Consider the following 25,363-nt stretch of genomic DNA (forward strand, 5'->3'; position numbering starts at 1 on the left):
CGATGCAGTGCTCAGCATGTCTGCCACGATCAAATATTTAACTAGAGTTCACCAATTAGTTTCCTCCCTCAGCCTGGTCTGCAAGAAGCTGGCAGGAGCTAGTGTGCAGAAAGGCTGAACGCCGAGAGCCACACTTCTTTGGAACCGGGTTTTGAATGTATGAAGCGCTGTAAAAAAAACAGAGTCCTTGGCCAAACCAGGACTGAGGTCTCAGGAGAGCCCCCAGCCGCAGGCTGTTTTGGGCTCGGCTGACTTCCCTTTTGGACTTGCAGTTTCATCACGTAAAAGGCAAAGGTCATCGCTGGCATCTTTTGGCTTTTCCACTTTGCTTCAACACGGGGGTGTCTCTGTAGTGTAAGCCATGGTGTGGCCTAGCAGTAAGCAAGAGGCAGGGATTTCTTAGGGAGAGCTTTCGTGGGACCAAGGGATAGGGAGACAAGCTTCTGCCGGCCAGGCGCTCTTCCTTGCGCGGGGCTCAGTGTGTTACAAGAGGCGGCTCGTGGCCCCAGAGAGACGCACCGGGGCGGCGGCACCTCTCCTCTGGTCCGGGCAGAGCCCCCGGCGGATGCACTGTGGGGAGCCCGTGCGCGTGGAAACACACACAGGACCGTGCACTGCCTCCCCCGCGCAGCCCGGCACCGCCACACGTGTACGCTCAAGGCAGCCGCAGCCGCAGCCACCGATACCTGCAACCCCCTCTGTCCGATGGCGCACGCGCAGTTCTCGGGTGAAAATTCGCTCATTGCGCATGTGCGGCAGCCCGCCGAGGCAAGGAGCCGAGCCGAGCGCGGGGGCGGGGAATGTTGCTCTCGCGAGTTTTGCGCGTCAACTCCCGGAGCCGAATTTAAACGCGCTGTGGAGAGGCGGTGGAGACCAACGTACGAGGAGTGGGGCTGGTGAGGCTGATGAGGCGGGGCAGGACCGGACCGGACCGGACCGGACCGGACCCTATCCTATCCGGCCGGGCGCCTCAGGGCTGGGGCGCGGGACCCCTGTACTGAGCGCGTGGGGAGGCGGCCGGGACAGCCCGGGCGAGGGGTGGCAGGAGGCCGCGGTGCTGGGCTGGCTTGACAGGAGCCGCACCCGTCCCTGAGCGGATCATATCGGACCCGCCAAAGAATCGTATTTACTGGAAAACGATCTTACTCTGAAAGAGATGTACATAGGTGTGCAAAGCTGTCGTCTTATTTACTTTATATCGCTCGTGTAACGAGCCAGGGAGGGAGTGAGAACTGGGTCATCAAAAATTGAAGCGTTTCTCTATTCCGAGGCCAGCAGGAGTAAAAATGCTGACGGCAGGCCTAAAAGTCCATTGAGGCTCTCTGAATGGAGCTTGAGTCTAGCATGGGCTGCATCCAATTAGTTGCCCCCAAATTTGTTGTACATGTTGAACGCTTCTTCTGTTATTGATTGCACATCATCCAGGGGTTGAAATTATTGTATAAATACAATCATAATCATACACCTGGCAACACTCCTGAAGCATTGAGTGTTGTGTTCAGTCCAAGTGGCGTGGGGCCTACTGCATCCTCTCTGTTATCCCAAGAGCAGAGATAGTTACAAGACTGCAAAGGTTTCTTTTGTGGCCAGAAGCAGCTGGGTAGTGCAACGCTGGAGAGCAGAAGTCCTACCTGGCTCATTGGAATAAAGCCATCTTTTACTCTCAACTCTTCCTGCTATGAGGATAGGGACTGAACAGGAGGGGATGCAAGCTGAGTGACTTGGGCGTGCTCGACTGTCAAGTGTTAACACCCCTGGTACGGGGGCTTTAAGAATCTCATGTAAGAACCTTGCATTAAATGCTTCAAAGTAAATAGCCTTTGAAATTCCCATGGGTAGCTGAAAAAGTTTGTGCTTGGAGGATGGTGTGAAGAAGTATATGCATCACTGGCTCTCACACATATGGCCTGTTTAGATCACATTTGACATGAAGTGATGCAGATTCCTCACTTTTGTTTGGAAGTGACCTACGGGGCTCTCCTGTTCTCAGGAAGTGCAGGAACAGAGCTATAGTCTCTTTCTCTTTATATCTCTCTCTCTCTTTTTGAGCAGTAAAAAAAAAAAATGTTGACCAGGAGCTGAGTGAGGATAAGACTAGTCACTTCTGCTCAGAATCTTGAGCGTGTTTACTAGGTGACTGATAGTTTATTTTAACCTGAAATTAAATAGGATTCTGCAGTTAGTGTAGGCTATGAATTTTTCATTTGTAATGCCATGTTGGTAGTTCACGAGTAAAGTTCCTGGGATGATTGTTCTTTATTAGGGCCAATCTAAATGATATTAAACATAAACGCTCTTCTGCCCTTTGCCCCACATAGTGGCTATATGTCGCTATCCTTCCTTCCACAAAAGGTGCAGGATATGAAGACCTCTGAAGTTCCTGCTTGTTTAGATTAAATACACTTTTTTTTTTCCCCAAAATTGTTTATTGAGGATAAAATCTCATCGTTAAATGAAATTGGTAACGGGCCTTGTTAAAATGTTATGTTTGACGTGCTATGGAACTTTCACTTTCCTTCCCTTTGTTTTCTTTGGTTCTCTGTTTTGGTAAGCAAGTAGATAGTAAACCGTCTTAATAGCTCTGTGTGTTTGAGAAGAGGAAGTTGTGAGAACTGGGGAAGAGACTGAGTTGAAATTAACAATCAACTTCAGTGCAGTTAATACAAATACAAGAGGGTCCTAGCTGTGACCCTATTGTGGGGTGTATGTGGTTTTGATTCTGGCCCTGACATCTCCTTCCTCCCCTTCTGAACCCCCCTTTATTTTCTTCCAAGTCTCCTGCTGGTTCACTGTTCCTTGGCAGCCTTGTATGGATTGGCTGCTTTTGAGCCAGCTGGCAGCTGTTTTGGATGGGATTTCAATAGAATTTGCATTTCTATGGGATCTCAGCTTTTAAAAATGCAAATCACTATGCAGCAACAGACACTTTGTTAGAGGTGCATGATATGAAGAGCTCTGAAGAGATTTTCTGTTTGTTTAGATTAAATAAACCTTAAACGAAAATTGTACCTTGAAGATAAAATCCTGAATTGAATGAACTCCTGAGGGTGAGTTATGAACATTTCTCCCCCCCCCACAGCATTAATTTGTAGAAGTAGAGTAAGGACTATCAAATTATACTTCACATCTAAGTAAGATTCTGTTATCTCAAACGGAAAAAAGAATATAGTACTAAAATATATTTTTCAGGTTGCTAAGAGTTAGTTTGTTTACTGAAAAGTTTCCTTGTTTCATAAATTTAGGTTACTATGTGTTGCATGGTGAAGTTTTTTATTTTAAATTTTACCAAGTGATGCATACCAACTGTTATTGTGCATTCTTCACAAAAATGGAGCAACATGGGAATTGCAAGCAAGCAGATTAGTGGTTCGTCTAGTCCAGCATCCTATCTTTAAGTTTTATAAGCAAAAAATGTAAAATATGTGAAAAACCTTATAATAGATGACTAAGTAATAAACAATCTTTAGTTGCAAATCTACATGATTTAATGGTTATGTTAAATAAAATTTTAGCTTTATTTAGAAAATAATTGAAGTACAAATGGAACATTTTTTATTATAATTGTGAGTTTACATTTGATGGTTTAAATTGTGATTTAAATTCACTCTAAGTTATTTCTCCCAGCTCAAAACTGTTCACCTCTGATGCAAAAAAATTGCAAGTAATGCTTTGAATCCTTCTATGTCTCTAGTTCTGAGATGTCTAGACATCTTTTGTTTGGAGTCTGGTAAGTGGTGTGATTCAAAGTAACCAAGTTTCCTATCCTGTGCAGTCTCCATGCAGTCTCAATAGAAGGTTGTCACCAAGATAAGAAGCAGTTTAAAGCAGTAATGGCATAAGAATTGACCTAGTTGAGCATGGAAACTTCAGCTTCTACTTCTTGAGCTCTGTTATCTAAAATCTACCACAAAAGTTTTCTTCAGTGACCAAATTTCATACTGGTATTTGCTGTGGTATTGAGCTTCAAGGTTTGCAGCTCCCAGACTTGAAGGGTTTCCAGCATCTTATATGAGGCCAAACATGGTTATATCTCAATAATATTTTACTGAATATAGCATTTAAAATTGCAGGAACTGGAGTATGAATTTTCTCCATGGGCACCTGTATTCTGATTAGAATGGAGATGTAAGTTGGAAAAAGCCAGAATGAACCCAATACCAAATCTGGTGATTTTTTTTTTTTTTAAACTAAGTGAGTTTATTTGGCTTTATAGGTAGCTTAAATACCTATGAGTTTGAAGGGTAGAATCGGACATTAAGTCCTGTCTTAAACAGGATCTCTGTGGGTTGCTTAATATCCTGTGGCAGTATCAGAAATCTGGCCAGTTCCTCAGTAGCACTCCACAGAGTTGATTTATTGCAGTTATATACCTGTCCAGTCATATATGGCATAAATTATAGACCTTACATTGAAAATGAGGGCTGACTTATAGAATAATCAGCTGTGGAGTAAAGTGACTAAATCTCGCAAGTTTAACACTCCTCTGTTCATCTTGGTCCTTTATGTTGTTAAATTATTAAGGGATCTTACCTTTCAGAAAATAATGACATTGTCTAGTTGGTATTTAACAGGTTATGGTTTCATGTTGACTTTTAGCTTGTTCAACTGACCTGCATTCAAGAAGTTGGAAAAAAGAAAATGGAGACAGAAGAGATTTTGAATCTTCGTCGTCAACTCAAGGAAGCAGAGAATGAGCGGAGGAAGGCAGCACAGTATGGTTTGCATTTACTGGAATCACAGAATGAGGTTCAGAATCAGTTGGATCAAATGCGCAGTGAATTGACTGAAAAAACTGAGGTGAAGTTTTAAATTCTGGCTAAATATAGAAAATGCTAAAGAACACTGAGTTTCTAGCTACTAATTCAGTGATTTGAAATATCTGTTTTTAAGTAGCTTTTGAAGTACATTATTTGTAAGTGCAGAAACTTTTTAAGCTTGTACCCTTACGGGGTTTTTTTCGGTTTCATTCTATATTACATGTTGCTGCAGGTGACCGTAGAACATAGCTCAATGATTAGCTTTACACAGTTGTTTGAATCTCCATAGACGTCATCTGATTTGCACGTTACAGCATATTTAGTTGAATGTAAACAGAAATGGGTTGCAACTTTTTCAAATAAACTAAAATGTAAGGCATGGAGACCAACCCTAAAATTTCTACTAGGAGGGGCTAAAATAAGCTTCTTGGGGAAGTAAATACACTTATACCTGTGTGTATAATTAGTAGATATTGAGTAGGTGTGATCTTGATTATCTTGTTTTAGATGTTCTTGCCTCCTGCTATCCCAACAGGGATCTGGTTTTTGACAGCTGCTGCTCTGGGGTCCCAAAACAGCCTTTGTGAAATTAAAGTGTTAGTTTTTACAGTAGGTAGAGACATCAGAAGCCTTCAGAATAGTTGGAAATGTGCATTTTTTTTTGCTACGGCTGGGTCAGGATGTCTTGTTGGCAACTCTTGCTGTTAAAATAAAAGGTCTGGTTTTTGTTCTGTATTTTACCATGTTTGGGTAAATTGCTGCCGGTAACCTAGCAGGTGAGGAGAGAATTCAAATCATAAGATTTTTATTTGCAAAAGTACTCCAGTAATGCATAAATGATACTAGGATGCCTCCTATTCCTGCCCTGCCAAAAGCTCCATTTTGTGAGTGCAAGTGACATAATTCAAAATAGGTACATAACAAACTCTAACCTGACCCAAGCAAAATGTTTATCCATTTCAGGTAGGTCAAATCAGCCAAACTTTTTTGCCCATCTAGTGCTACTTATACTCTTAACTCTAAATGTCTTTGACCAGCTGTAACTCTGCAGATGCCACATTATATATTTTGTATAGTGATTTTAATCCTTCTCTTAATTTTCATTTCTGTAACTAACTATGCAGCATCTATGGTCTCAATCTTAAAACTCTGCTTGAAATGAATATGCTAACTAGACTCGAGAAATATTCTTGAGGCCAGACTGTCTTACCACAGGGAATGATGAAAATATAATAGGGTCTAGGGGTGCACCAATAAAGATGTTTTGGGCAGATACCAATGGCCAATTAGTAATGAGCCATATCAGCTGATACTGATCTAATTGCGGATATCATAGAAGAAGATCTACAAGGTCCCTTCCGACCCTACAAGTCCAACCCCCCTGCCTGGGCGGGAGAAAAATTGGACTCAAAATGAGTCCAGCCAGGTAGGCACCAAGCCTCTTCTTAAAGACCCCCAGGGTAGGAGCCAGCACCACTTCCCTTGGAAGTTGGTTCCGGCTCCTAGCTGCCCTAACTGTGAAGTAGTTCTTGCGGATATCTAATATAAACCTACTCTCCAATAATTTGTGTCCATTATTCCTTGTTATGCCAGGGGGCGCTAGGGGAAACAGTGTCTCCCCCAAACCCTTCTGGTCCCCCCTAGTGAGTTTATAGACAGTCAGCAGGTCCCCCCTCAGCCTTCGCTTGTGAAGGCTGAACAGGTTTAGGTCCCACAGTCTTTCATTGTAGGGTCTGCCCTGTTGTCCCCGGATCATGCAGGTGGCCTTCCTCTGGACCTTTTCAGTGTTGTCCACATCCCTCCTGAAGTGGGGCACACAGAACTGAACGCACTACTCCAGCCGTGGCCTGACTAGCGTCGCACAGAGGGGAAGGATCACCTCCTTGGCTCTACTTGAGATGCACCTGTGGATGCACGACAAGGTCCGGTTAGCCCTGCCAACCGTGATCTCGCATTGTTGGCCCATGTTCATCTTGGAGTCAATAATGACTCCAAGATCCCTTTTTGCCTCCGTGCTCTCAAGAAGGGAGTTTCCCATTCTGTAAGTGTGCTGCTGGTTTCTACTGCCTAAGTGCAGCACCCTGCACTTGTCTGTATTGAAACGCATCCTGTTTATGTTAGCCCACTCCTGTAACTTATCCAAATATGCACCCTGGCAGCTTGAAGAGCAGTGTTCAGCTCAGGGGTGGGCAAAATACAGCCCACAGGCTGGATGTGGCCCGCCAAGCGCTTCCCTCCAGCCCGTGGAACCCCTTAATAACCCACTAATGGTGGCTGCCTCTAAAAGCCTCCGGCGGTGCCAGCTGCAGGACCTCAGGCTGTTTCCTTGAGTTCTGGTTGTGAGGCAACCAACCCTGACCCAGCTGGCCTTGCCCCACCCCTGGTTCAGGCCACCTTTGCAGCTTGAGAGGGGTGGGGGTGGGGCTGGGCCAGAACCTGTGGTGTCGGTGAGGGGAAACAGCGTCTGGGCTTGGTTCTGCTTTGCTGCATGGGACTGGGAAGGGCCCTGCCTTGCAGGTAAGCCCAGGAAAGTGGCTGCTGGGCAGGCTTTCCCTGTGCTATGTCACTCGGGCCATGCAGGGTTGGGCTAGGCCGGCACTGAGGAGGGGAAGCAGCAGCTGGGCCTCAGCTCCTGCCCAGTCAGCTCCAGGGAGGAGCAGTGGCAGCAGAGCCGTGTGCCACTCAGGACAGGATGAGTCCAGCCGGGCTGGCAGGGGCTCAGCTGTATTTTCCTCCTACCTGCGCTGATTAGTCTCAAGTGGCACATAGCTCCACTGCCGCTTCTGGCTGGTGCAGACCTGGCTGGGCTCGCCCTGTCCCCAGCAGCACGTGAGAAGCTGGCTTCAGCTGCTGTTGAGGGCGAGAAGAGCCCGACCAGGTCTGCACTGGCCAACAGAAGTGGTGGTGGAGCCGTGTGCCGTTCGGGATGGGACAAGCCTGGCCGGAGCAGCAGGGGCTCAGCTGCACTTTCCCCTTGCCTGTACCAGTCAGTCCTGAGCAGCACACTGCTCTGCCGCTGCTTCTGTTGGCTGGTGCAGGCCCAAGTGGGCCTGTCTCAGCCGCATGCTGCTGGGGATGGGAGGAGCCCATCTTGGTCTGTACCAGCTAGGAAAGACGGCGTGCAGCTGAAGTCAGCTCCACACATACTGCTGGGGATGGGAGGAGCCTAGCTCGGTCTGCACTGGCCAGCAGAAGCCGAGGTAGAGTCATGTGCTTCTTGGGACTGACTGGCACAGGCAGGGGGAAAGCGCAGCAGAGCCCCTGCTGCTCTGGCTGGGCTTGTCCCATCCTGAGTGGCATCATGGCTCCACTGCCACTTCTGCTGGCCAGTGCAGACCCAGGCAGGCTCCTCCCATTCCCAGCAGAACATGAGGAGCTGACTTCAGCTGCATGCCACCTTTCCTGTCCAGAGCAGACCCAGCTGGGTCCATCCCATCCGGAGCAGCATGCGGCTGAAGCCAGCTTCCCAGCTGCTGGGGATTGGGCGAGACTGACTGGGTCAGTACTGGCCAGCAGAAGCAGCAGCGGAGCCTCCTTTTGGGACCAGCTGGCACAGGTAGGGGGAAACTTCTGAGGGAGGTCTGATGCCCCTGAAGCCCCACTGCTGGGGCAGGATGTTAGAGGGATCACAACCCCTTGCTACCTGGTAAGTTGTGCAAGGGGAGGGACTTCCAGTGGCAGGGGTCAGGGGCCAGGGTTCCAGTGGTAAGGGGGAAGGGGCAAGGCTTCCAGTGGCAAAGGTCAAGGGGCGGGACATCTAGTCCGAAGATGGTGACCAGGGGGTGGGGCAGCTGAAGGGGCAGGGCTACCCATGTGGCTCTCGACAGCTTGCCAAAAGTCATCAAGCAGCCCTGTGCCCAAAATAATTGCCTGCCCCTAGTCCAGCTGATAAGTCTGTTGGGAAAGGGGCGTGGGGGGCGGGGCACATAAGGCCTTTGTGGTGAGAGAGGGAGTGGGGCTGGGGCTGGGGCTGGGGCAGGGGCAGGCATTACCTGTCTGGGGTGAGGTCTGGAATGGAACTGTGAGAGGGCTATCTGCGGTGGGGGGACATGGCAGATCCTTCTGTTACGTGCATCCCTATGGGACCCATGCGGGGGGCGCATGCCCCCAGATCTGTGTGCGGGGTGAGGGTTGGGTGCCACTGTAGCTGGGTCCAAGGGCAGCGCTGGGCTCTTCCCAGCAGGGGGGTTGGGCTGGAGCTGTGCTAGGGCTGGGTGGTGGGAGTGAGGGGGTACTGTGGGGTGGGCTACAGCCACCCCATGCCAGGAAGAGCCTGGCCATGGATATCTGGTGCCTCGAGTCAGGAGGGGCATGTACTGCCCCACACACACACACACACGTCAGTGCCCAGGAGGGGCCCCTGGCAGCTGATTCCGCTCACAGTAAAAGTGGCTGTGCCACTTCTGGAAGCGGCAGAGCTGCTTTTGCTGGTGGCCGTGCTCCCTGGCTGGTGCTCACAGGGGTGGCGCTGGTGTTCCCGCCTACCCGCTGGCTACACAGGGAGTGTGGCCTGACAAGGGGTGCACCAGCATTCTCAGCAGGTGCATGTGCACCTTCTACACATTGCCCCTGAGCCTGGCACTGCCCCAGGCCTCAGCCCGTAGTGGCAGCCTGACCTTACCCTACACAGAGCTACATCCTGCACCCTGCCCTGGATGCCCAGCCGCAGCCCCACTCCCTCCTTCACTTCTACGCCTCCTACCCATAGCCCTTCCTTCCCCCCCACCAAAAGACTTACCAGCCAGACACCACTCTGCAAGCTGCTGATCTTTATTGGCAACATTATTGGCTACATCACCCAAAAAAAGCTGAATGCCAATAATGTAAATTTTCCTTTTGTCGGTGCCAATAATATATGGACTGATGTATTGGTGCACCTCTAATAGGGTCCTGCCTTTGAAGATTTAGAATGCTTCCACATGTGATGTGGATGTTTGGTTCCTCAGGACAACTAGTAGTGGCAGACTTTGCGCTGCCACTAGTTGTCCCTGGGGAATGCCGTGCCATGTGCACTTTGGCATGCTGCAAGTTACTCCCGGGGCGGGAGTACTTTGGCATGCTGCAAGTTACTCCTGGGGTGGTAGGGGGTGCTGGGGCCAGCATTGGACCAGGCCCAGCAGTCTTAACTTGGGGCCTCCTGGGGCTGCACCAGTGCAATTCTGCTGCACTGAGCTTGGCTGGCAGCCACAGTGTGGCTCTGTGCTGTTCAACTCTGCTTTTGCGCAACGTGTGCTGCCCATGAATGCGCCACTCAGTTTTTTTCTCCGCAGATATTTTGACCCCTGGATATCCAACTGAACGTGCTGTATGTGGCACCATAGGCATGTCTGCAGTGCCACATTGCATGGCTATGCTCATCTGAATGTGGCTTTAGGATGTTTATATGTGTACTTTGGGATTTGGGAAGGTGGGGTGAGCAGAGGGAAGTGCTTTAATTAGAGTGGCTCTGAGAACTGTTCTAATTAAAGCTCCTGGAGCTTCTCATGTATCAGTGTCCCTGCATTTCAAAATGGCAGCGTTGAATGAGCTTTGGGCCAAGCACCCCTGCTGCCATTTTGAAATGCGCACCTGCTAAGACATGAGGTGCGAGAGGCTATTAGAGCACAGTAATTGCCATGCTCTAGCAGACTTGATTTATCGTGTCTGCTTCGACACGCGTCAGAGCAGCCTCCCTGCTTGTGTATAATAGGCACCCTTAGAGGACAAGAGGCTTGCAGAGGATCACGAGGAATCTAGACTACTCCAGAAGTAAGATGTTTGTTTAAATTGAATAGTATCAAACCAATTTGAAGTGGATGAGTACTTAAAAACCTAAAACAAAACAAAGGTTTTTATAGGTTTATGTAATCACTATCAAGGCAGTAATATTTGATTCTTTTAATTTATGCATTTATACTATGTTTTGCCTTCAGGTAGCCACTTTTTTCCTAAACTGCCAGTCTAAAATGCACAGGAAAATCAGGCTCTGTTTTGTATAATGTTAACAAAATATGCAATAAGTATTTGAAATGCAGCTGGTTAAAATGAGCCTGCCACTCATTTCTATCTGGAAGGATTTCTTCCAGGCTTGTAGGTCAAACTATTCAGTGGTCTTGAAAATATTTAATTTATAATAAATGATTGTAATGCCACTTCTTTAATGGCTAACAGTGTGTGTAAGTTTACAAGTTTCTATCACAAGCAGGGAGGTGGGGAGAACTTAAGCACTTGGCTGAATTTGTGGTTCCCATGTTACTGGAAACATGATTGGTCATATCGCCTGATTTGTGACTGATAACTCCAGGCATTATGTCACATGTTTCAGCAAATGAACATTTTTGGGGAAATTATGTAGGCTGTCTAGGGAAGTGGATGAAAGTTGCGCATCAAAATAAGCTTTAGCTCTGGGTGGATGGCTGTTAACTGTGACAATGATATGACGCTGTTATTAAGCAGTTGAGCACCTGAGGACTTTTGCTAATACAAAAGACTTGTCAGTGCAGGTTTGGGGGCTGAGGTGGTGTGGGTGCTAAGGAATGTGGTTGACAGCCCAGAGATAGCAAGTGTGAAGCCATGGCAGCGAGTGGCCCTGTCAGATTCTAACACATCAGTGAATTCTGCTAAATACCTTGTCCCAAGGGCACGAAATAGGAAAGGAAGTGGTGGTTCTGGCAATTAATTGGTACTGAGGCTCAAGAGATCAGAGGCAGTAAAATATTTTTAAAATGCTTGAAGAACAACAAAAAATGTGGACTTATTTCTTTCAGACATTTGAACAAGAGAAATTTTCACTTCAGAGAGAAATTGAACTCAAGAACAGAATGTTGGAAAGTTTGAGTTTTGAATGTGACGCTCTTAAGCAGCAGCAAAATGTGCAGCTGGAGAAACAACGAGAACAATTGGAACGAAGTCATGCACAAGAAATTGGTGACTTCAAGAACAAGGTTTGGTACTTAAGTGTTGCAGATGTATGTGTTAAATAATGGGTTTTTTTTCCAGGCATAGAGAGAGAGAAATAATTGCACACTTAACATTCAGGCAAACCAAATGAGCAGTTAAAGCATGCAGGCAAGTTTCTCCTGTTTTTCACTTCTATTTTCACTTGCATTTGGCTGGTTTGATTTCTGAAATAATATAGCTACCATTAGTTTTTCTGACCATTCATTTTAGATTTAAGCTTTCTAGTATTGTAGCAATAATAACTGGTAAATTAAATGGACAACAGGGTAAAACTGTAATTGCTGTGGAACCAAGTGATACTGTGCTTTCTGAGATAATGTGTGCATGTTATGCAATTAAATGAAGCTAGCTGTTCTTTAGTAATGTACAATTTTGTTTTATTGCAGGAGGAATTCATTGTTCACAGGAAAAAAACAAAACAACCTAGGTTTCTGATAGCTTAAGAATCAGTTTAAGAAATGACTTCAAGTTTGCTTCAAGACATGGAAAAAAACGAAAAAATGGCGGTGGTTTACTTTCAGCTCAGCACGTACCCGTGTTGAGCGTAGCATGTGCCCAGAAGAGGCATTGCGTTAGTCTGACCTGGCTTGCCCAACATCTTTATAGATCACATGCTTCAGTGGGGCTTTTTGAAGCTTTCATGTAGTAGCTGATTGAATCAACTTTAGATAAAAGCTCGAAAAAGCCCTGCTGAAGTGCCCTATCTATAGACACTGGGGAGTTAGGTCGAACTAATGTGCTTCGTCTTCCGGGAAAGCGCTGTTTTTTGGGGGGCTGTTTGTCCCCCCTCACGTGTCAGCGCCCTAAATGGCTAGGAGCTAAATAGTATTCCTAACTCTGCTGTCATCTATATTTAAATCATAAAAGCACTGTATAGTTGGAACTGATAGTTTGTTATAACTTGTTCAATCTTTTTTTAAGTTGGAGACTCTGAAGGCAGAACTAGATGAAACCCGATTAAGTGAGAAGCAACTAAGGCATAAAGTAGAACATCAGAAGGAGATAATAACTGCTAAAGTAGAAGAATTGCGTATGATGTCTGAACGTGTACATGAAACTATGTCTTCTGAAATGTTAAATCTTCAGATTGAATTAACAGAACTTGAAAACATGAAGGTAAGTGATTAATACTTGGAAATCAGCAGAAAATGGTATGAACAAGATTTAATTTTTGTCTTTTCAGTTTTCTGATTGATTTAACCAGTTTGAAGAAAACAGATCATTATGCCTTGCTCTTTGGACAGATTGGCTTGATGATAAAAGTCCTCTAACAAGCTAGCAATAATGGATGGGGTGCTTCTTGGTAGGTTAGGCTTTCACCTTTTAGTAACCCCCCCCCCCCCAAACACACACACACATAGTTAATATTACTCTAAAGAAGCAGTTTACTATGCCAGAGCTATTATTGGTGGATGGCAACGACTGATGTTGCTGGATCATACTGTATGTGTGAGAGGTCACCCAGACGTTTGACGCATATGCCTAGGCAGAAGTATGGAGGAGTGGAGGCTGCCCAGAACTTTCATCTCCCCTTTAGGTCATTGAGACAGAATCCAAAGGCCAGATGTTTGGTGCTTCCATGGCTGTAGTTTTTATAAGCATCAGGGAATCAAACCCTGTGTGGCAGACACAGATTCTACCACTGAACCACAGGGGACTCTAGAGCTACTATTGAGAAGCAGAAATACAGATACCAAAAAACTAATTGTTGGCTACCCTTTTATTTACTTTTTTTTTTTTCGGCCAGGCTAATCTTGAAGAAAAGGTGAATGAATTGCAATGCAATAAAGAAAAACTGGAACTTGCAAATAGCAACTTACGTAACCAGTTGGAACGTCTTCAAGGAGAAAAAGAAGACAGAGAAAAAGAAATAGTTTATTACTATAGTGCATTAGAGGTACTCTGCTTAAAGACTTACACCACTCAAATCCATATATGAATACCAGGAATCTTGGTTTTCTGTTTTAAAAATTACAAATTCTCTGATTTTAAAACCCCAACCCACGTTTTGTGATGAAAATGAAAAGCCACAGTGTGTATGTGTGTGTGCATCCATTCATCCATCCCCCTGCTTTGTGGTGCTGAGCAGCCCTGACGTATTGGTGGCCTACCCGTGCCCTTGTCCCTACCCCCTAATTGTGCCCCTCACTCCCTGTCCTCTTGGAGGAGGTCCCCAGCTAGGGACCTGGGCCCGGCCCAGCCCAGCCCAGCCAGCACGCAGCTTCCAGGCAAGGCTGTAGCTGCCAGGGGACCTCCTTGGCTTCCCTGTCATCCTGCTCACTCCAGACAGCAGGTAGGGCAGAGGGGGAGCTGCAGCTGGCCAGAGGGGCAGAGCCTGTAGCTGGGGCTAGTGGCAGCGCAGAGCCCGTGCCCAGGGGGCTGACAGGAGCACGGAGCTCGGGTGGGCAGGGTGTGGGTGTGGGAGGGAAGAGGGGTGTGGGGACCCCCCACACATTCCCTGGCATGGCATATAGCCTCTGCTGCCAGCAGATGGCAGGTGCACAGGATGCTTGTGGTCTTCTCAGGCACTGCTGCCTAGTGGTGCACGGCTCCAGCCAGCGCTGCATGTGGTGGTGAGGAGTGCAGCTAGGCCAGCCTGCCTTGCATGAGACTCTCCACAGTACATGTGCAGCTCCTAGCACTTGTGCCTCACTGGGGGAAGCCCTGCAGAATGGAGCTGGATGCCTTCCCTGCTTTCTTCTGTGCAGGCCCTGGGACTCTGTGCAGAAGTGGAGGGGAGCCCCGCTCCCTGCTTCTCAGAGGAGTCCTGAGATCTGCAAAGCAGGGAGATTGCTCCATTGTGTGAGACTTCCCCCGGTGGTGCCTGAGTGCTGGGAGCTGCACGTGCACTGCATGGAGCCCCTTGTGATACAGGTAGGCTGGCCTGTCTGTGCTTCTTGTCATGATGTGCAGCGCTGGCTGGAGCTGTGCACCACCATGCAACAGTGCCTGAGCAGGCCATGAGCACCCACCATGTTCTGTTGCTGCCATTGGCAGCAGGGGCTGTGCGCCATATGGGGTGTGTGTGTGGGGTGTCCCCACCCTCCTCCACACCACAAATGCCACCACACACCCACACCCTACCCCCACAACCCCCTACATGTACATACCCCCACACAGCCTATTTTACTTACCCACCCACCATACAAGAGTAAGACTTTTTTTGAGTTGTTATGCAATCGCCTCTATGTACACTACGCAAACACAAGTCATGACAAAAATGTTTTTTTGTAATTTAAAATATGTTATAGTAGTCATTTGACTTCTAATATATGATTTCTGGTTCTGAGATAGCAACCGTCTCCTCCCAAAAGCTGTACTTAAGGTGGGGTGGGTGCTCATTTCAGGATTCCCGTTCCATCTAGGTGCCCATTCCATCCAGGTGCTCATTTCAGGATTCCATTTGAAGAATTAAGGTTGCAGTCTGCTGTAGATAAAAAGTCATTTAAAATTCTACCGGTTTGTGCTAGGCAGTTAGAAAACTTTTTAAAGAGGGTAAAAGCTATTAGGTGTATTGTCTTTTTATTGGATACAACAAGCCATGTCCCTTCCCGCTCCCCCTTCCCCCAAACAAAACAAAAACCCTACATGCGAGAAGTTGCCATCTATGTCATATGCCAGAAGTGTATGGTAAAAGCAGTTTCTGCTGGGTACTGAGCAAAAGCAGAACTAAAATCTGCACATGGCTTGTGGGGAGAACAGTGAACAGGCTCAGCTCCCTAGCTGTTACTACTCTCCCCTGCTTTTTTCTCCCTTTGAGAAGACAAGGTGCATATTTTATACCAGGGCATGTTGCATGCGAGAAAATATGATACTTAGAGACATTGCAGAAGGTGTTCTGAGCCTTATGAGGAGGGTTAATAAAGTAGGCTTCCATTTGTTTGTAGAGGTATCATTTCATAGTGAGGTCCTATCAATTGGGAATCCAAATAATTCTATGTTACAAACCTCTGGGATGGTATGGAGGGCATCTCCACTTCCAGTTAATGTTTTTTCTGTAATGCCTGGGTTATTTCTCTCCCCTGCCCCCCAACTGCTTCTTACCTTCTGTTAGGGTAAAATCTGCTTAAGAGGAGAAGTTGATTGCCGGGTATCTTCCCAACATCTTTCATTCAGCCTATCCTGGAAGCTTGATAAACTGCAATTTAACAAATGGAAAACTTTCTCCTAAAGCAAAAGTTAAATGAATTTGTCTTTAGCTGGCATAATTTACAAAGTTGGTCCCAATGCTAATTGATTGCAGGAGTTTTAGAAGAACTGTTTAGGGAGCTTGGTTCAGCCTAGGAGCTTCCAGTAAGAATATTAGAGGACCTTTTGAGTTGTATAAATGGGGGTGCTAGCTGATTCGTGATGAAAGAAGAGAGCAGGAGGGAAAGACCTAGGTTACTTTGTATTTATTGGATCTAGATCCCTCATTGCTGAATAGTCTTATGTTGGGATATTCCATTAGAGCTGTTGAAAAATTCTGATAGGTAAAAGTATGGAAATAATGGGGCAGCAATTTTCACAGTGCGTGAACCTGAGCACTTATCAGGTCACCAATGTAAATTTTCATTATGGCTTTTGTTTAATGTCTCAGATAACCTTAATGTGTTGGGAAGAGAAGGAGACAAGTGGTTGGAATTAGGGCTTAAATATCGAGTATTGAAATAGTTTAAATAGACTAGTCTAAACAGTATGAATCCACGTTCCTTGTACAACGGCAGTCTAAATCCTGATATTGGCTAAATTGTATCCAGCATCACACAATAAATATCAACTGTCTGTGGCTGGAAATACATGCACAGTTAAGCACTATGCTAAAGAATAATACCCAAGTTCAAGGTGTGGAAAATAGGTCCTATGGTACTGTCTTTTACTTTCGTACTTTAGCTCTTTCTATATAAACTGACACATGGTGACTACTGTTCTTCTGGTTATAATGTAGAAAGCTCATGAAGTTAACCAGGACCTTCAAGTTCAGCTGGATCATGCACTGCAGGATTCCTTGGACCCTACTAGTAAGGGCAATTCTCTGTTTGCTGAGGTAATAATTCTTTACGTCATTATTAAATGCAGGTTGTATTCATTGACGAGAACAAGAAATACTTGTACTTGCACTTTAAGTATCGTGTTCCTGAAGAATTAAGTATGATTCTTCTTTATCAAAAATAACTATTCCACTGTGTGAGGGGAGTGATCAGTACACCTTGGTTTTAATTGCTTTATTTTTGGCATAGAAAATGAGGTGGGGGAAGTTTAATGTTGCATGGAATTTATGGTAGACTATTTTCCCCACCTCCTCCCCTCCTAACATGGGTGGTATCTTAAGCTATATCAGTATTGTGAGTCAGGTGGTAAGGAATATTATGTAGTTGGCTGTCTCTGTGTATTCTGTTTGGAGATTTAAGTAGTTCTGTGTTACAAATCTGGGATGGGGTGGAAGGTATATGGACTTGGTATATAAGTGGTTCAGGTAATGGAGGTCAGATTTCAATTGGACACCTAGTTCTGGTTCTAATTTTGACTCTTTCCTGTAAACCAGTTTTAGTTAAGGGACTTCATATAGATAGGGACCTACCAAATTCATGATTGTGGATTTTCATGGAAACCATGAGATTTGGGCAGGCTCCATGAAAAATATTGGGCTCTGAAAAATGGCAGGCTTGCTGCAAAACAAAACCATAAAAAACTTAACTGCAAGCAGAGAAAGGGGTGCAGTCTTGGAGTAGGTGGGAGCTGGGTGGGGCATGGGGGAGTGGTGGTGGGGAGGCTGCACAGGCAGCTGGACCATGGTTATGGGCTGGCTGGGGCAGGTAGTTGGAAGCCTGAAAGCAGTTGTACTGGGATCCACGGAGCCCCAGCACTTATTGCATGCTGGCATGTGCCACTGACTATAAGCCATGCTGGGACTTGGACCCTATGCAGCTTCTTGAAGTCTTCCAGCTGCCTGCCACAGCTTGCCCCGGAGCCATGGTCCAGTTTGGGGATGGCATGAAATTGTGGCAATTTGCAGGGAAGGGTGGGAATGCCAGGGTTCCTTGGCCAATTGAGGGGCAGGGGGGACACTACACTCAGCACAAAAACATGGTGGCCATTCCCAGGATTTGCCCGTGAAATTGGCTGGCCGCCGCCTCTAGTCTGGTAAATTTCCACATAAAGATATCGAAATTGGCAAAGTGTACATTAGGCAAATCCAGGTTGGTTCAAGAAACTTATAGCGTTAGCTTTTCATGCTATATTAAAGGTAAAATCTCCGCTGAAGATTTAAAAAGAATGCCAGTATACATTCTGAGTTAGACATCTTTTGAGGTTTATGAACCGAAGCTTCCTTTTGTTAAAAATGCCATGCTTCCAGAATGTCATTGGTAATTTGCTATCGGTTAGCTAAAATTTTGAAAATTGGCTTTTGGAGTAACAATTTTTTTACAATCATTAGATATTTCTTTTGTAGGTGGAGGACCGTAGAGCAGAAATGGAACGGCAACTCATCAGTTTTAAAGTGAAATACCAGTCTCTACACAAGCAGCATGCATTCACTAGAGGTGAATTGCAAAGAATGAAGGTATGGCCATAATTATATTTTGTAATTGGAAGGGCAGTAGCTGGAGATGGATCAAATACAACATGAACAATGATGATGGATGTTATAAGAATTTGAGCAGCAGTAAAGGATGTGAGTGTGTGAGCAACCTCTTGCAAATAAACAAGGGTTTGACTTAAATGCCAGCTACTCTGATTGCTCAGTTGCAAACTCATATTTCACTGTAGATGAAAGTGAACCCATGGCAGTTTAGCTCTGTGTAAATATAAGTTAATATAATGCTACTGAGCATGCGTATGTTTTTCTTCTTGGCTAGTAAACTGTAACTCAGTTTTCTTGCTGCAGCGTCATTTAGAGGTTACACTATTAAATAGATGTATATTGCTGACCACTTAAGCGTAATGTTATGTTGGCTCTTAATGTACTTTAGTTTAATTTAATGAATTCGTTACATCTTAAGGTAGAGGATTCGATCTGTCACTTCAACTTTTATGTAGTAAAGGGTTTCTTGGATGGTGCAGGCCAGAAAACAAGCTATAAAATAAAATTTAAAATTTTCTTTTCTATTTTGGTAAATGTTACTTGAAAATGATGGCAAAAGTAAATGTGCTAATAGACTTGAACTGACATTTAAATGGTCTCTGCTTTGTTAAAGTAACATTGAAAATCTGTTTAATGCTACTTCTACATTTAATAAAAATGTGCTTGATAACCATATGTTTAAAGTGTAGTGAACATTGCATGAGGTCTTAATCAATAGGACCTGTCTCTAGGAAGAAGACTGCATAAGCATCTACTTTGATCTGCTGACTGCCTTAGGTTTTTGCCTCTAGTGGCAAGCAGTTTTAATACACAAGGTTCCTTCTGATATCAAGTTATATTCTACACTTGGTTTTTAGTTTTTCTTAAGTGCAATCTATGTAATTGTTAATGGAGTTGTCTCAGAGCAGAAATTACTAGGTGATGCACAAAAAAACTGGTATATGAAAGGCCAAGTTGAGTTGGACCAGTTAACAGTTATGAAAAGGCCTTGTTACTTAAATCGTTATCCCTTATCGGAAGAGTAAGATAAGTATCCAGTGCCGATCGATTCCAGAGTAATTTAAAGAACTGTAGACACTGGAATACGCTTAGCTAGTGCTGTAGTGCCTTAAATTCCCTTTTTAACTAAGAATTCTCAGACTGGCTTTACTTTGTGTTTCTGCTTGATATTTTAGCTACAGATGGTTACGCTGCTACAGATAAAAGGTTCTCAAGCAGAAATTGAGCAGCTGGAACGTTTGCAATCCATGTTAGAACAAAAGAATGGTGAAATAGAAAATCTTATAATGAAAGTGAGACAACTGGAGAAATTCAGGGTATGTAAGTAGCAAATTGAACTGATAAACTCCTTGGGGAAGCTGATGACTAAAATACAGGGAGAGGCTTCTGGTGTGGAACTAATCTCTACTAATGATCTCAAGGAGTGGCGTCAGTTTGTTTCAGATAATAGTACTCTTTTTATATGGGGTTGGTGGACACTTCACTAGTCTGAAGAGTCAAACAGCGGTGCTGTTCTTGAAATACATTAATGAAGCGTTCTGATACTGTACCTCAGTGGAGACTAACCTTTTCGGCAGGCAAAGAGCAAAGTAAGCCCTTCACCCTGTCAACATGTCACTCTGACCCCCCCCTTCCCTTACTAAATAATTTGCCCTGCTTTGTTTCCTGCCCTTTACTGCCTGCTCAATCTTCTGCTTTGTTCCCTGCCTTGTATTCTCTTCACAGGGATCTGCTGTGTTGCCTGCCTCATGTTGGTTCTGCCCCAAAAATAGATACCGCATAGAATTTACTCTTGTTGTAAAGCAATTTTCTGGCCCTCAAATAACTTACTGGATTGTCAGAATCTTCTCTAATATTAGTTTAAAAATAGAAAATGGGTGTTGTCAGTGATGTATATGAAAATTGTTTCTTTGCTTCACAGTATTACATGTTATAGGAACATTTTCCTTGACCAGTCCCAGCACAGCACTGGGACTTTGTTAAGGTTCCTTGTGTACATTGCCCCTTGCTTTCTTTAGATATGGCCTGCATTTGGCTTTAGCTGACTGTTAGACCTGATTCTGCCTAGCAAGTAATTAATAGTACTCCAAGTCTCTTGATTTTTCTCACTGTTTACTTTTTCATTAGTCTTTTTCCCCTGCACAAACTACCAACAGTCATGTTTTTGGTTACTTCCAGGTAACCGATTAGCATCAGGCCTAATGATTACCGTCGGACCCCATTATAAACATTCACAGCCCATTTAATGGTTACTTCATTAGAGAGATACCAATAAAGTAACCATTAACCAATCTATGAATGGGCAGACGGCAGCAGGGCAGAGCCCCTGCTCCCAGCGCTTCTGCACCCACATCCTGTGCCCCCCCTCCCTAAGTAACGTGCCTCCTGCCCTGGCTGAGCAGTTTGTCTCAGTCCACCCCACCCCCATCCCAATAGACTTAGCAGCTGGAGTCAGCTGTGTCCAGCATGGTACGGGCTGCTGCCTGTTTAGTCTATGACCAAATCGCTGATACGGCCGAAGCTTTTCCGAATGGATTCGGAGCTCTTAATTGGGCTCCCGATTTGATTTGGATTTGGAGATTTGGTCTCTGAATTGGACCAAATCTATACTGAATTGAATCGGCTACTGAAACTTCGCACAGCCCTATTTGCTTTTTAACTCCAGGTCCATATTTGTACTGGGATAACGGAACTTGAGGAATCAAGTATTTCAGTATGTTAAAAAGAAACAGTAGGTCTTCCCTTTCAATTTCTCATATTGTGTAAAATACTTTAAAACAAGTTCCATCTATGGCTCATGGCATATTACCCATTAAATAGTTTTCATTATATATAGATGGCAGCTTTACTCGAGGGAAGGTAAAAAGCATGAGTAGAGAGAGGTACTTGGTCTCTAAGGTGTCACCCTACCCTGCCCTGCCTTCTACCTGACTTCAGACTAATGGAGCCAACTAGTATAGACATGTGTAACATTTTGTAGGTGGTGAAATAGAAGCTGTGCTTCATCATACATGAGGAATCAGCCTAAAGAACAATAAAAATTGCCACTAAAAATGCATGCCATGTGGGATGGACTTCAGCAACTCACTGGCAAAGGAAACACAAGATCCTTTTAGCTGTATATTTCCTAAAGCTCTTTAGGAAATCTAGATGTCCAATTTCCATTAAAATTTAAATTGGCCCCCAAATCAATTTGAGATCCAATATTTGGAAAAGGTTTCTAAGAACTCAGTGAAACATAACATTGCATCAAGCTGGACTAAGTAATCCTTGTTGCTTGAAAACATTCACAAGTCATGCCTTTGACTTGCTGAAAGTAAAACATGGCCTTTTTTGTAAGGCTTTAGGTATGATGAAGAGGCTGCAAAGTAACTTTAGAGTAAGATTTGAAGCAGTAAAGTGTGTGTCCTGAAGATCAGGTGGCAGTTGGATTCAGAGCTGCTTTTTCTTCCTGAAAGCTGGCCCTTTAGGGCCAGGATCAGTTGTTCACTTCTGCATCCCATTGTTTTGAAGACCAATAACAAAGCTGTATGATCAGCAAGGAGGCTTCTTTTCTTAATTTTGTAGAAAAATGTATTGATTTCATGCTTGGAAATTCCTGAAAATTTTGAATGTTAAAATTGGAACTAAAGTAAAACTCTACAACTGTATTTGCATTGGTTGACTTTTTTTTGCTCTTTCCTTGTATCAGACAGAGGAATTTAGATCCAGTAGTAGTTCAAAAGGTGGAGAATTTGAGGATGGCTGTTACATAGATTTACTTCAAATGAAGCTTGAGAACTCAAAGTAAGTATGTGGTGGGGGTGTGAAGCCTAGAAATTAGTGTTTGGCTATAATTTTGTTGTAGAATTAATTTTCGGTTTTCTTAGTTGTTTGTGTGTGGTGTGTGTTCCATTTTTGGTGTAGGTGTCCTGAGTGTCTATCTGGGGCTGTGTCCACCACCTTTGGTGTCCGTGTGTGCTTGTGTGAAAAATGCAAAAAAAAGAGCAGCCCAGCCTACCACTAAGTTTCTTTCAGACCACAGCTAATAAATAAAGCTCTTCTATACCTGCATCTTTATGCCTCCATTTTTTTCTTAACTGTAATTGTATGCACAATAATGTTAGCTGAAGATCTTTAAGGTCTGCTCACAAACTCTTCAATAGCCTTAACTCTCTGTCTCTTTCTCAATCTCCCCTCCCTCCTCTTCTCCCCTTCCCTCTGTCTCTTACCTTGTTGCATTCTCTCCTCTCTTTTTTGGTCCCATTCCCTCTTTCCCAGGGATGTTAATGGCTTAAGTCTATTGGCTCTTGTGAGGTAGCAGTTTCAATACATGTTAGACAAATTGGTAGGACTGGACCAAAATAAATCTCATGAAGTTCAATAAGGACAAGTACAGTCCTGCACTTGGAACAAAACAATCCCATGCACTGGTATGACTGGAGTCTGACTGGTTAAACAGCAATTCTGCAGAAAGACCCAGAGGTTACATTGCACAATAAGCTGAATATGAACGAATTGTGTGCCCATGTTGTGAAGGTGGCTAACAGCATGCTGGGCTGCATTAGCAGGAGTGTTGCCAGTACATCAAGGGAAGTGATTCTTCCCCTCTATTCAGCACTGGTGAGGCTACATCTGGAGTATTGTGTCCAGTTTTGGGTCCCCCACTACAGAAAGGATGTGGACAAATATGAGAAAGTTGAGTGAAGGGCAATAAAAATGGTTAGAGGGGTGGGGAATGTGACTTCTGAGCAGAGGCTGAGGAACCTGGGCTTATTTAGTTTGGAGAAGAGAAGACTAAGAGGAGATTTAGTAACAACTTTCAATTACCTGAAGGGTGGTTTCAAAGAGGATGGAGCTAGACTGTTCTCAGTGGTGGTAGATGACAAAACTAAAGAGTAATGGTCTCCAGCTGCAGCAAGTGAAGTTTAGGTTAGATATGAGGAAACACCTTCTCACTAGGAGGGTAGTAAAGCACTGGAACAGGTTACTCAGGGAGGTTGTAGAATCTCCATCCTTGAAGGTTTTAAAGACTGACTAGACAAAGCCTCAGCTGGGATGATCTAGTTGGGATGGTCCTGCTTTGAGCAGTGGGTTGGACTAAATTACCTCCTGAGGTTCCTTCCTACTCTTACTTTCTGTGATGCTCACGTGAGATGGTTTCTAACAGGTTTATCTCTGATGTTAAACCAAGTGCTTTCCCAAAACAAAGAACCATTAGGATGGGCCATGTGCAAAAGGCAGGATGTATGGAGCTACTGAACTCCAGGCTGGACAAACCCGGGGAAGTCCAGTTTTGGTTCAGGAGAGCATCCGTTAGATGCATCAACTTTCTCTTCAAAAATTGGGGTGGCTTTAGTTTTTCTTAGGACAGTTTAAACCTTGCTCTTCAGAAATGGAAAATGTGCTCGTCTTGGAAGAGCAAGCATTGATGCCCAGTGATAATTAATGGCGAGCCATTTAAGCTGGGTCAGACTCCAAAGAGCCCCATTCAGATACTTCACTGTCTGAACTGGTACCATCTTAAGAATGAAAGCTAACTTCTTTTTGTATTGAAGCTAGAATATCTAATTACCATCATTATGAATATTTCCCCCAGTCACTGTGGGAATAGTCTGTTTGTACCAATCACTGTATTGGTATATACGCTAAGTGTATTGGCCCTGTACTTTTTTTTTCCTCTGACAGTTTTGCTTTCCCTGTGAAACCAAAGAAGTATTCAGTACAAAGCAGTCTACAAGTATGAGAAGCTAGTAGCCTCAGCTGTTAACAAAGCTAAATATTTTTTCCACAGTACTGGTGCTTTTTACCTTACAGCTATTGAAGTTTCCCCAAGGTCAGGGTCTTCTAGAATCACCACACCATTTTCAAGTCTAACAGTGCCCTTTTTAGACTTAAAATGCTCTTCTGTTTTTTAAGCTTTTCTCACAAGAGGGACAGCACCCTACTTAATCTCCAGTGTACCTTTTTATGGATATGTATCTGCAGTAACACAGAGCTTGATTTCTGTCTTGGTGTAATGGGCATAAAAGAGTAGGCATAAGTTCTGGTACACCTCCTTGTCTCCCACCTCCTTCCATTCAGTGTTGCTGAATGTAGGTACCTTGGAGTCCTTGGCATCTTCACTAATATGCCATATCCCTTAAGTCAGGGGTACTACCTCCCTTACTCCATGCTAGAAGTGTCTGCCTTAAGCATAATCTGAGCCTCATGCAATTTTTTTTAATGGAATACAGCTAATGTGGCTGATTGGCAATAATGAAGGAAGTTGTCTTGCCTGTGAAAGACAACTGTGACCTAGATGTGGGATGGGGGAGGACTTTGGAGATGTGTTGAGCCAAATACCTGAAGATATTGGCTGAAGAGGCACAAGGTTCCTTACAAATATTCAGAAACCACCCATGCCTCTACTTTGGCACATCTTGTTAATGAGGCTGTTATGGGCCATATTAATTATTTATGGCAAACTCCTTGTACAATTTACCTTTACCACTTAAAAATAGGGGAGGGGGAGAAGTAGTACTAACTATTTTCTATTGAAGCAATGTCTACACGGGTCCTAACTACCTGGTTGTAGTTATAGTGACTAAGCAGGCTATGGACAGAGGTAGCTTTAATTGATATAAAACTTGGGGGAGCTTGTCTCTCAGGAGAATGTGGCAGCTATAATGTGCTTGTTACCCATGTGCTCCTGTAGCAATAAAAGTCATAAAAATTGACCCTGAGTGAAATAGGATTAACTTTGCACTGGTTCTGTTATAACTGTATTGCTACAGGCACTTGCAGAGATGACACTTATGTCCTGACAGATGATATCAATCTTACAATATCTATACAGAGGTTTGTGTGGGATTATTTTAGGTTGGTCTGTATCCCCAGATGCAAACAACGGGTGAGGATCTCTTTCCTCACTTGGATTAGAAATATTACTCTACAATTTAGAACGGGGGGGTTAGTAAACTACGAGATGTAATTTGACTTAGTTAAAATTTAAATTCTCAACACTGACAGGGCAGAGCTGATGTCCTTCATTCCAAGGAGGCAGTTAGGTTATGTCTATGCAGGTTAAGTGAGCATCATGCAGAGGTACCTCAAGCTTAGCTGTGTTTGTGGTTTCTGAATG

The 25,363-nt window shown here is 44.5% G+C and overlaps 1 protein-coding gene across 9 annotated transcripts in view; it reads left to right on the forward strand.

Moving 5' to 3' along the window:
- Positions 1-811: 811 nt before the first annotated feature.
- SPDL1 (spindle apparatus coiled-coil protein 1) overlaps positions 812-25,363 on the forward strand; it is a 43,079-nt gene continuing 18,527 nt past the window's right edge. For 2 of the 9 annotated variants that reach the window (XM_090064777.1, XM_090064768.1), the window contains exons 1-10: positions 824-896; positions 2,981-3,047; positions 4,597-4,797; positions 11,504-11,680; positions 12,618-12,812; positions 13,444-13,593; positions 16,624-16,722; positions 18,130-18,240; positions 19,437-19,577; positions 21,953-22,047. In XM_090064777.1, coding sequence (XP_089920903.1) covers positions 4,639-4,797; positions 11,504-11,680; positions 12,618-12,812; positions 13,444-13,593; positions 16,624-16,722; positions 18,130-18,240; positions 19,437-19,577; positions 21,953-22,047 — 1,127 coding nt within the window. In that variant the 5' untranslated portion in view covers positions 824-896; positions 2,981-3,047; positions 4,597-4,638. The other 7 variants (XM_090064769.1, XM_090064771.1, XM_090064770.1 and 4 more) reach the window with 7 other exon arrangements.

Source organism: Crocodylus siamensis, chromosome 10 (assembly GCF_052110815.1).
Source record: "Crocodylus siamensis isolate JL-2025a chromosome 10, ASM5211081v1, whole genome shotgun sequence".
Classification (NCBI taxonomy): Eukaryota; Metazoa; Chordata; order Crocodylia; family Crocodylidae; genus Crocodylus; species Crocodylus siamensis.